The sequence below is a fragment of the Ochotona princeps genome, chromosome 5 (genome assembly GCF_030435755.1).
Source record: "Ochotona princeps isolate mOchPri1 chromosome 5, mOchPri1.hap1, whole genome shotgun sequence".
NCBI classification, from domain to species: Eukaryota; Metazoa; Chordata; class Mammalia; order Lagomorpha; family Ochotonidae; genus Ochotona; species Ochotona princeps.
The window spans coordinates 41228424-41241276 of NC_080836.1; the positions used below are offsets into that span (position 1 = coordinate 41228424).

The 12853-nt window shown below is 39.5% G+C and overlaps 1 protein-coding gene across 2 annotated transcripts in view; it reads right to left on the reverse strand.

The window, feature by feature from the left end:
• LOC101520298 (CD302 antigen) overlaps positions 1-12853 on the reverse strand; it is a 117996-nt gene that overhangs the window by 54515 nt on the left and 50628 nt on the right. For both annotated transcript variants that reach the window (XM_058664548.1, XM_058664549.1), the window contains exons 17-23: positions 10032-10067; positions 9488-9663; positions 8640-8707; positions 8299-8378; positions 7534-7673; positions 4115-4220; positions 3737-3897 (exon numbers count right to left, since the gene is read on the reverse strand). In XM_058664548.1, the coding sequence (XP_058520531.1) occupies positions 3737-3897; positions 4115-4220; positions 7534-7673; positions 8299-8378; positions 8640-8707; positions 9488-9663; positions 10032-10067 (767 nt within the window). The remainder of the gene's footprint in view (positions 1-3736; positions 3898-4114; positions 4221-7533; positions 7674-8298; positions 8379-8639; positions 8708-9487; positions 9664-10031; positions 10068-12853) is intronic.

The following is a 12853-nucleotide window of genomic DNA, read 5'->3' on the forward strand; positions in this document are numbered from 1 at the left end:
TACCTTTCTGGAAAGCAGATTGGCAATCCAAGCTTTCTAACCACTTGCAGCCTTTGATCTGCCTATATGACTTTTTGTCATTTAAGAGAGTAGCTGAAATGTAGGTAAAGATTATGCACCAAGATGCTTGTAGCAGCCCTATTTATTACTGTATAAAACTGAGATTAACTTCAAACATCATTGGCTAGGTAAGTAATAGCATATCACAATAATGTGTAGCCATTAAAATGCTTGTCAAGCAGTTTTTTTTAAATATTTATTTATTTGAAAGGTAGAGTTAGAGAGAAAGAAATAATTTTTGCTCTGCAGTTTCATTTCTCCAAAAGGGCCTGCACAGTCAGGACTGGGTCAACCCAAAGCATGATGCCAAGATGCTTCTTTTGGGCCTTCCAACTGGTTGCCCAGGCCAAAGAACTTGACCTCTTCTCTGCTACTTTACTAAGAGCATCCACAAGCAGTTAGATTAAAAGTGAACCAGCCAGGATGCAAACCAGCACGCACAGGGGATGCTGGTGTTACAGAGTGGCCTTATCTGCTATGGCACAACGCTGGTCCCAAGCAGCTCTTTTAATGGCACAGGAAACTATATATCCATTGGAAACTGAGTAAAGCCAATGTTGTAATGAGATATGACAGTCATAAAAGGCACGAAATCCAAACATTAGCAACACATTTGATGGAAAATAAATGGAATCAGAGATTGTGTTAAGTGAAATAATCCAAACACAGAATAAAAGAAATACTATAGGTTTCTCTTATATGTGGAAGTCAATGAAACGTGTGAATAAGATTTTTCATGATATACATATTTATAAAAGTGATCTCTGAATTACATTTTTTTGTGATAATATTGCCTTCGTCCTTCATTTTATGACCTCTTCATGATTCCACATTATGTGATATTAATATTTTCACTCTTGCCTTCAAGAAAAACAGTACATTTATGTACATATAATGTTAAAAAGCTGTTTAAAATTGTTAAATACACAGGCTCACCGAGCCTTTATGTTTTTCTGTGAAATACGTAAAAGCTAACAAGGCAACAATATTGAGATAAGTAGAGTACACTAGCATAGTGATGAAAATGACTAGTAGATATGTCATAAAAAAAGTAAGAAAATTCTAGAAAAAAATGTGCTAAAACAGTCATTATTATTCCCTGGATCAGAGCTCAACTATGGTCTAAGACTCATTTAGCAGAACATGAAATTAAGTCAGCTCTTCTCTGATTATTTGAGATAATGAAACTAAACAGAACGGGATATGATAGAATAAAAAAGCATGTGATGTAATAGAATCAAACTGAATAGAATGAAAACATCAGTATACATAATCTCTAAGGATAAGGACTATTTCCTAAATTTTTTTGTTCAGTTCATTCTTATATTTAGCTATGTCTTCAGTGGTGATTTAATTGCATTCTTCACAATGGGTTATTGCTAACTGTTTTGTCAAAAGGAATTAAGGTCAACTCTTTTTTTGTCTTCTAAAGCTTCCACATTTTCTGTAACAACTAAGTATTAATTTTCTCTTTACTTTGTATATAGTTACACTATTTAGATGTCCCTCTGTTACCAACCCCAAACGTCTGCAAGCTAATACTGTGTCAGGAACACTGCTTACTCACTGCATGAATTTCTCAATCATCTCTCTTTGTGCCAAAGGAGTTCTGTATCAACGAAGTAGTGGAGACAGAGGCAGTGGGAAATAATTACACAGCGTCATTACAAAAAGAAGAACAATTTTTTCTTCTCTCCTACATTTCTTGGGGGGTTTAGTTCTTAAGAAGATACGACCTTCAAATCCTTCCTCGCAGGATCCAAGGTCATCGGAACAACAGCCAGGAGCCCTGAGTGGTCTGCAGAAACAGAACAATAAGCTTCCTTCGGGACTAGGGAGAGGAGCTTTCTCTGGTCCTTACTTAGTTCCAACTTTGGATCCCCACCCTCTCTTGCAATGACCATCAGGGTCGCTCTGGAGCCCCCCACCCCAAAGCGCACACACACACACAATTAGAATAGATAGAGAACAACAAGGAAAGCTTAGAACCAGACAGGAAACGGTCAGCGTGACTCACACATACCTTACTAGGTAGGACACAAAGATCAGTTACTCCTCACTAAGGTACTGAAGATTTCTCTGAACAAGTTCAGCAAAATTATGCTTCAACACTATAAACTGCTAAATACTAAAACGAAAATAGACACGAGACAGCCAATTTAAGGTGTATAGAAGCCGGTTGTATATACACTAAAACTGAAATGTCAATGAAGTAGTCACACTATGTGGTTAAGAACTCACATTTTTTTTTTAACATATTGGTTATTCAATATCATGTCAGATAATTCCATAATGTTGTAAATGCTTGCAATGAAAGAATCTTGACTGAATATGAGCTGTAATATTGCAACAAGGTGGAGGAATCCACCATTGGGGGAGGGTACGGGGAGGGGATGGGGGAATCCCAGAGCCTATGAAACTGCATCACATAATGCAATGTAATTAATATAAAAAATAAACAAATCTTAAAAAAAAGAAGATAGGACCTTCAATTATGTGCTTTTTGGGTCAAGATATAGAGGCTTGAAGTTCATAAATGTTAAGCATAACATCCATAGTTGCTGCAGTTTACAACTCACTACCTGAGGGCTTTACATGGTTGTGGAACAGCGGCAATGGGATCTGATGCTATTGCACAAAAAACAGGCCCCGTGCCTGAACGCTGGAGAAGCACCTGTTCTTGTGACAGCTTCATTGAACTACAATTAAATACACAATTCAATAGTTTCTAGCATCTTCAAGAGTTGTACAGCCATCACCTAATCAGCTGTGAAACATTTTCAATATTTCTAAAAGAAACTCCATAGTTAGTAGTCATTATACTCAATCACTTTGTCCTCCCTAGCTGCTGCTGCTTTTTTTTTAAAAAAAGAGTTATGTACGTATATATGTATGTATGTATTGGAAAGTCTGGGTTAAACAGACAAAGAGAGAGAGATATCTGGGCCCGGCACCGTGGCCTAGCAGCTAAAGTCCTTGCCTTGAACGCGCGGGGATCCCATATGGGCGCCGGTTCTAATCTTGGCAGCTTCACTTCCCATCCAGCTCCCTGCCTGTGGCCTGGGAGAGCAGTCAAGGATGGCCCAAAGCCTTGGGACCCTGCACCTGCATGGGAGACGTGGAGGAAGTTCCAGGCTCCTGGCTTCAGATCAGTGCAGTACCGGCCGTTGCGCTTACTTGGGGAGTGAATCATTGGACAGAAGATCTTCCCCTCTGTCTCTCCTCCTCTTTGTATATCTGACTTTGTAATAGTAAATAAATAAATCTTAGAGAGAGAGAGAGAGAGAGAGAGAGAATCTTTCATCTGCTGGCCAGACTGAAACCAGAACCAGCAGCTTCATCCAGTTCTCCTAGGCAGGTGCAGGGGCTGAAATACTTGGGCCACCTTCAGCTGCTTTTCCCTTCACAGGAAGCCAGTTTGGAAGTGGAGCAACTAGGACACCAACCAGTACCCACTTGGCATACTGATATCACAGGCATTACCTGCAATGCCACAATACTGATCCCCTTCCTTAGCTTCTAGAAGCCACTTATCCACTATTCTTACAAATTTGTCTCTTCTAGGCATTTTGTATAAATAGAATCACAGAATAGATCCTTGTTCTTAATCTAATGATTTATGGAAGATTTGGACATTTCACAGAATTATGTAATTATTGATGTTAAGAAAACTTACATTTGTTGGTATCCTCAGCCTCCGACCAACCAACAATGGGTGAAAGTTACCATATATCAGCTCTTTGTCATCTGTCCATTTGTTAATCTTCTCATGGGCAGTCCAGCGCAAACCAATCCATAGAGTAGCTCCCATATCCGGAAGCAAAGATGTAATAAAATCTGTGAGAAGGAGATTTTTATAAAGCTGTTTGACTTATTCAAATTGAAGATACACAGAAGTCCATGAACATCTTTTGTTTATCAATCACAACAACTTTTTACCTACTCCATAAAATAGATGAATAAACTATTTTTGTATATTAGCTCTCTACAGCCCTCTCAAACTAACTTGGATTTCAGATCAAAATAAGATGTGTTTCTCACACAATCCTGGTACCTTGTTCACTCTGGCTCAACACGGAAGGAAGGGTGCCACCATAGGAATGACAGATATCATTTGCTTGAGAAAATTTGGCATACTGGGTGTTGATCTTTAGAAAACACTGCAAACACAGAAGCAGTTTAAGCATAAGATTACAGACAAGGAAAAATCACAAAACAGGTAAATGTCTTTGTTCTTACAGCAATGCTGATTTTCAGACTATGAAATGTCATGTACAAAGTAGTGCCATAGGCCACTGGTTTAGGGATAGCGTTGTCGTATAGCAGGTTAAACTACCGCTTGCTATGCCAATACCCCAGGTCAGACTGCTGGTAGGAGTCCCAGCTGCTCTGCCCCCTGTCCTGCCCCATTGCTAATGTGCCTGGGAAAGCAGTGGGAGACGGCCCACGTACTTAGGCCCTTAGTGCCTTTGTGGGGGACAAGGATGGAGTTTCAGGCCACTGGCTATCATTTGAAGCAGCCCTGAACGCTGCAGCAATTTAGGGAATGAACCAAGAGACGGAAGATCTTTCTCCCTTTCTCTTACTCTTTCACATAAATAAAAACTTTTTTTTCAAGATTTATTTTTGAGAGGCAGATTTACAGAGAGAGAAAAGATTTTCCATTCACTGGTTCACTTCCCAAATAGTTGCATTAGCCAGAGTTTAGCCAATCTGAGGCCAGGAGCCTCCACTGAGTCTCCCATATGGGTACAGGAGTCCAAGGACTTGAGCCATCTTCCACTGTTTTCCCATGCCAGAGGCAGGGAGCAGGATCAAAAGTGGAGCAGCCAGGACTCAAACCAGCACCCATATGGGACGCTGGTGCTGCAGACTGAAGATTAGTCTAATGAGCCACTGTGCTGGTCCTATAAATAGAAATTTTAAAAGATAAGAATTATGATACAAACACTTCATTTTAAAAAACTGAAGAAAAATTGTCCAACTATGACGTTTGAAGATCTTAAAATGCTCATGGACAATATTATGGTAAAACTGCATGAATTTTTTTTGAGCAAATAAAGCATCTCTTATTTTTACTTCCCGTAATTTTTTTGAAGTAATGATTTATGTGTATATTTTCAATATGGTGAGTAGTTCCATGTGCTAAGTTGTTTTACAGTATTATCTCATTTAATTTTTCACAATTGGGTAAACAGAAGTAACTTACTTTACTTCATAAATGAGGAAACCACACAGTGGTAATAGTGGCATACAGACCCTGTTTCATCTGGTTTCAAAGTTTGTTCTCTTAATTTTACTTAATTATATCAAGAAACTAATTTTGGGATTGGTATTGTGATGTAACGAGTTGAGCTGCTGCCTGCAATGCCAGTGCCCTAGTTATGTGCCAGATTGAGTCCTGGCTGCTCCATTTCTGATCCAGCTCTCTGCTGATGCACCTGACAAAGCAGCAGAAGGCAGAGTCCTTGAGCCTCTGTATCCACCCTGGAGAATCAGGTGAAGTTCCTGGCCCAGCCTGGGATGTTGTACCCATTGGGGTGAATCAATGGATGGATTAAACTTACTACAAATATTTTCAGCTGTCAATTTCCTTTTTCTTTTTAATATTTTGATCACTACAGTATAGAACAGTAATACATTTTAAAAACATATGTATTTATTTGTTAGAAAGGCCAATTTCAGAGAGAGAAAGAAGGAGAGACAGGGAGCTCTTCTGTCCACTAGTTTTCTCTCCAAAATGGCCACATTGGCTGGAGCTCAGATGATTCAAAGTGGGAACCCAGCAGCTTCTTCTGGGTCTCCCACATGGGTGCAGGGGATCAAGGACTTCAGCAACCTTCTACTGCTTTCCCAGGTGCTTTAACAGGGAGTTAGATGGAAAAAGCACCAGCCAGGATACAAACTGGTATCCTTATAGGATGCTGGAACTACAGATGGCTGCTTTACCCACCATATCCAATAGTACATCTTGAAAAATAATGCTATTTATTTGAAAGGCAGAGATAAAAATAGACAGATGGGGGCCCAGCACTGTAGCCTAGTGGCTGAAGTCCTTAGCTTGAAAGAACTGGGACCCCATATGGGTGCCGGTTCTAATCCCAGCAGCCGCACTTCCCATCCAGCTCTCTACTTGTAGCCTGGGATGATGGCCTAAGGCTTTGGGACCCTGCATTCGTGTGGGAGACCTGGAAGAGAATCTGAGTTCCTGCTTCAGATCAGCGCAGCACCGGCTCTGGCCATTGCAGCCACTTGGGGAGTGAATCAGCAGATGGAAGATCTTCCTCTCTGTCTCGCCACCTCTCTGTATATCTGACTTTCCAATAGAAATAGATAAATCTTAAAAAAATAGACAAATGGAGACATTTCTCATCTGCTGCTTCCCACAATAATAACAAATTCCCATAACACCCTGGGTTGGGTTAGGCTGAATCAAGAGCCAGAACCTTTATCTGAATCTCCTACAGCAGTGGCAGGGACAAGACCACTTAGGCCCTCACCTGCCATCTCCTAGGATCTGAATCAACAGGAAGTTGGAACCAGTGACAGACCAGGACCCACACCCAGGTACTCTGATAAGGGTAGCATACCCACTATACTAATCAGCTATTCTTGGAGTAACACATCTTAAATTGTGTTTCTTGAAATGTCATACAAAATTGTTTCTCAGGCTTTTTACAGTTTGGAGTTAGGCAAAGGCTTTGGGTGGGGGATGGGCATCTAGAAAAAGACACTAGAAAAAGCATACCCTGAAACTGAGCTTGGAGGCTGTGTATTACGGATGGCAGAGTAGAAACAAAAGGAGCCTGTTTTTGAAGACATCAGCACAGCCTGCCAACCTGCACACTTCTATGTGAAAGAATAAATGTTTTCAATTTTAATATATCTTGGATATTCCTTTCTAGCAGCCACATGCATTTCCTAACAGATACATATGCAAATATGGATTATGCATCTCAAAGAGTCAGATATGAACTGCAACATTTTCCAAACCTATTTAAGCATAAAGCTACTATTTGGTGACAGAATCAATGGCTAACATCTTGTAGCATATGTGGCATCCCTAGAAGGTAGTTTGGGAAATGCTGTTCTAATTTGACTGGCAGAAGTTCTTGAGAGAGACAAAAATACATCAGCCAGAAATTAAGTCAGCTTCTTCTATATGTACAGTGAGTGCCCTGACTGTTCCGTGGATTACCATTCAGTGGCCAGTTTTATTCAATTACCGTTCAGCAATTTCAGTGTTAGTAGCAAGGGCATAGAACTATTGCACTTTGGAAGACCTATCTGTGGAAATGAGTAGTTTGAGAGTTAACAAACTCCATGGATTCTGACAGTACAGAGTGACACAAGTGATACTGATGTATGTGGAGACGATTTAGCGAGGCTGTCTGATTGGCTGTCATTTCTTCTAGGCCACACGTGCAAGGTGAAAGCAATCATTGTGTGCACAATATAGCAATTCTCTCTTACCTTATTTCCAAAAGAAACCCACTTTTCGGAGCATTGAACTTTAGCTGTAGGATCTGGACTGTATTTTTCTAATGGAGATACACTATGTTTTTCACAGATGAAGGGCAACTTGGTATTACAATCTGCTGGTTTATTTAAGTCTGAGAAATGAAAAAGTAGGATAATTATAGGGAGAACATTTTATCCCACACATTTAAAAACAATCCATTTTACAGAAAGGCTTTAGCTTTTTAAATCAATCTTTTCCAAATGGTTAAAATTGATCCCTTTTCCAGTCCAATCTTTTATTTATTGAAATGTATCCTTTTCCCAGTCCAATCTTCTATTATTATTCCTATCAGTAGGTTGTAGCATACCTACATTGCCTACAAAAAGCACATATTCAGTCTGGCTACTGCATCATTCAAGGAGTGATGCCAGAAAGCAAGAAGCAGGTTGAACGGGACGTTCAATAAGGGCTCAAAGGACCTAAACTATAGAACTGTTGCCTGCTTTGCTTTGGTACATTTGTCAATATGCTTATTGATTACACAAATGACTAGCTCATCTCTAAATAACTGCTTTAGGATAAAAGAAGTTAAAATATTCACAGTGAAAATCACCTTTATTTGTACATAGAACTTGATCTACTGTCATTAAAAGTATATCAGAATAAGTTGAAGCTACCAAACACATAATCAGAAGGAAAGCAAGAGTAAGACTGTAATGGAAGCCAGAGTTGACATACTACATAATCAACAGTAAAGGATTTGGAACTAGTTTTACCGATAAGCCAAGTCTTGGCAGACATGTACATGCATTCCTCTCCAAACTCGAAAGGATAATAGTACCATGGACGACGAAAGCTGAAGGAAAATGAGAGAGGGACAATAATATCATCAGCCATTCTATTCTGCTCTTAATCATCCATTTTAATTCTATAATGATATTTATACCACTTTTTACTTAATGTTAACATGCAAAGGAACTTGAGGTGCTCTAATCTAGATAGTTTATGCATTAATGATCAAAGCTATTTATAAGTAGTAGCCCACTTACTATATGGAAAGATTGTATTGCATTTTAAGGGATAACTTTATGAAGGCAGAATCAGTAATATAACATACCCTGAAAAAGGATGATCTATGGGCTGTTCATTAGCTCTCAACCACCACTTTTGCTCATCACTGGAGATCTGAAAAACAAACCAAACATCCACCCTTACATGTGTTGCATTTTCTGTTTAAAAACCTTTTCTTCCTATTGCCACACACAGTAAAATTTGAAGATAATCCCATTACCTTTAAAATTACATAAACACAGTGCTTTCACAAAAAAAAGTAATATGAGAACTCTTCGTATATTCACAGGTCTTATTTTGGGAACAGAAAATATGGTTGCTATAATTGTTACTTGAACTAACGCATTAACTGGATCTACAATGTTTTATTATAATTAAATCATAAATTGAAAAATATATTCGTTAACTTTCTTTTCCAAAACTGATTTTTCAATTACACCAGATTTTTTCAATTATACCAGATTTTTCAAAAACACCAGAATCTTAAGTTAGATGGTTACATTTCTGTTAAAAATGTGAAAAAGAATAAAGATTCTTTATCTTATCTCATCTCAAATTTGTATCTATTAATCTATTAATCACATATTTTAAAACAAGCAATTCTATTTAACTTTCCAAAAGTAAAACATCGAATTTGGATGTTCCTCTTTTATAAGAAAAACATTTAAGTTTTATAGATTTTGGCAAGACTTTTGAAGTATGAGGGGACTTCCAAGAGTTCATGGAAAATGGAATTAAAAGTTTTTTTGATGCAAAAAAACCCCTAAAATTCAGCATTAGGCTTTTTCCTCCATAATATATACTTCCATGAAATTTTTGAAGACCCCTTGTATTATTTCATTCAATCAATGTAGAAATTAAAAACCATGCTTAAAACACACTCGTTGAAATTACATTGGCTATTTTGTTTCTGATAGCTTTCAGTCCTGTGAAGGATGTGACAGTGGCAAGAAAGCTGTAATTGGTAGCACAGTAGAGGAAAGCTTCTTCATAGTTCAAGTGTGGTTCAGCAACAAACCAATATTCACTTCCTTCAACTACAACTGGAAGCCCGTGAATTCCTGCACGCTCTAAAGAAGAGAAAGAAGACTGCAGTTAGCATTGTGCAAAGCTAGCTTACCCCTTGGAATGTGAGGTCATGTTCTCCACTATTTATAAAGAGTGAGCCATTTGCATTACAGATCTCTGGCCACAGCAGTGCTGATGGGAAGAACTAAGGGTTTCCGAGTTATGGACTTGGCCACTTTCCTGTACTCACCTGGCAGGAAAATCCCAGCCTCAAACCCTCCACCCACGCCACCCATCCTTGCCTGCTGGTAGGGTGTGTCTGTTTTATTTGAATGTATGATAGAGAAGAAGTTGGCATAAACAATTGACTGCATAGAGAACAATTTAAAAATCAAAAGAGCTTAGGCGAATTTCATTTCTCTTAACTCACCTGGGTTGTACCACTCTGGTGCTTTTGGAGTTCGACCTGTTTCAGGAAAAACAAGTGACTTAGGTCTAATATTCGATTACAGATCATGGCAAACTAGAAGTAGGACCTTTAGTGTAGCTTAAAAGGATTTGTAGCAACTCTAGCCAAACCAATTTAGTTCAAGTTATGATCACTTGAGTTTTATAGGGCATATGCTAAAACTGCTTTAGTGTGGTCCTGCAGGAAAACTGCTTTAGTGAATATGAATGAAAAATGACTAGTCTCAGCAGTGGACACTTACCTACTGTGACAGTTACAACCGAAGAGTAGATGTATAAAATAGGATCAGTAGGAAGTAGAAAGCAGTATTGGCTATATTATAAAGAATCATTAAAGAGCCTGCAAGAAGATAATCCTTGTCGAGTGAGATTATACAAAAGCAACTTCTCTATTCAATGGAAACTGAGTTACTGCTCTGAAAATCTATGTTGGTAGTTTATTATCCCCCAAGACATCAATATTGAACTTTTTGAGATTATAAGACAAAACTTGGAAAAAACAGAACTCCTCAGGTTTCCTGGAATGGAAACAGGAAATATGGTAAGTTACACAGAAGTATGGGCTCCAAAGAGCCCAAACGCCCTCATCCACACTGTGGTGGTGTTGGTATTTTAGATGAGTTGCTTATTTCCCTGAGCCTCAACTTTCTACTCTATAAAAATGAGGTGTTGGAGCTGTGGCACAGTGGGTTAGCTGTTGCCTCTGCTGCTGGCATCCCATGTGGGCACCACTTCGAGTCCTGGCAGCTCCATTTTCAATGAAGCTCCCTGCTAATGGCCCAGGAAAACAGCAGAAGATAGCCCAAACACTTAGGTCTCTACACCTATGTGGGAGAAACAAAAGATGCTTCTGGCTCCTAGCTTTCAACTTGGCTCAGTCCTGGCTGTTGCAGCCATCTGGGGAGTGAACCAGCATGTGAAAGACACTTCTCTCTGTCTCTCTCTCTCTCTCCTCTTCCTTTACAATAGCCTCCTTCCTGACCCAAGTAACTCTACTCAAATAAGTAAATAAATCTTTAAAAAGTAATGAAGCAGAATACACACATTTAAGTATACATTTACAGTATGACACTAAATTTTCTATCTTTGCCTGTATCTACCATGCCATGACACATTTAAATATTGCAAAGTTAAACTTGTAACTGTTGTTAAAGGACTATAATACTGTAGCAATCTGGGGTAAAACAGCAGGAGGAGAAATAAGCAGGGAAAGAGAGGAGAGGAAGGTAAGAACCCTTATGCCTATAATAGTGTATCATGGAAAATAACAATTAAAAAGAATATAAAATTCAATAAGGCAGGGCCCGGTGGTGTGGCCTAGCGGCTAAAGTCCTCGCCTTGAAAGCCCCGGGATCCCATATGGGCGCTGGTTCTAATCCTGGCAGCTCCACTTCCCATCCAGCTCCCTGCTTGTGGCCTGGGAAAGCAGTTGAGGACGGTCTCCCACACTGTACCCGTGTGGGAGACCTGGAAGAGGTTCCTGGTCCCGGCATCGGATCAGTGCGCACTGGCCCGTTGCGACTCACTTGGGGAGTGAAACATCAGATGGAAGAGCTTCCTCTCTGTCTCTCCTCCTCTCTGTATATCTGGCTTTCCAATAACAATAAATCTTAAAAAAAAATTCAATAAGGCAGATTCTCTACCGTCAAAGTATTCAGAAAGTTTTAAAGAGATTTATCAAAAGTGTTGTACAATGGAAACAATCTAAAGATGTGTATAAAATGATAAGGAAATAGAAAAAAAAGAAATCTATTTATTATTATTTGAAAGCCAGACCTATAGACAGAAGGATAGACAGAGAGAGAGAGAGATAAATTTTCCATCTGTTGGCTCACTCCCAAAATAGCAATGAACAAAACTGAACTGATCTGAAGCCAGGAGCTTCTCCCAGATCTCCCACATGGGTGCAGAAGCCCAAGGACTTAAGCCATCTTCTGCTGCTTTCCTAGGCCATAAGCAGAGAGCTGGACTGGAAGTGGAGCAGCTGGGATTAGAACCGGCACCTACATGGCAGAGGAGTAGCCTATGGTAGCCTGTGGAACCATGCTGCCATCCCTACAACTTTCATTTTTTAAATTAAAAACATTTTTATTTTTAAAAAGATTTATTTATTTTATTGGAAAGACAGATTTACAGAAGGAAGGAGAGTAAAGGAAAGATCCTCCATCCACTGGTTCACTCCCCCAGTGGCCGCAATGGCTGGAGCTGAACACATCTGAAGCAGAAACGAGGAGTTTCTTCTGGGTCTCGCATACAGTTACAGGGTCCCAAGGCTTTGGAGTGTCCTCAGCTGCTTTCCCAGGCCACAAGCAGGGAGCTGGATGGGAAGTGGAATAGCCAGGACACAAATTGGCACTCACCTGGGATCCCAGCTCATGCAAGGTGAGGATTTAGCCAGTAGGCTATAGCTGCAGGCTGATGATGTTTATTTGTAACATAGCTACAACAGCTAGTCAAAACCCAGGAACCAGGAGCTTTTTCTGGGCTTCCCACATGGGTACAGGCACATAAGCTGGATCTAAAGTGAAGCAGCTGAGACTCTAGCCCAAAAGGGATGCCAGTTAGCAGATGGCAGCCTACCGTGTTAAGTCATAGCATTTTTGAACGTTCTGTACACTTGCCATTAACTAAGTTAATGTATTCAATTTTTGCTTAAAAAATTTCAGAAATTTAAGTTTTGTAATTTTTTAGCTATTCCTTAATAATAGTTTCCTAACAAAAGGCTACATACAAGAACATATATTCTCTTTCTCTTCCTTCTTTTTCCCTTCCTTCCTTCCTTCC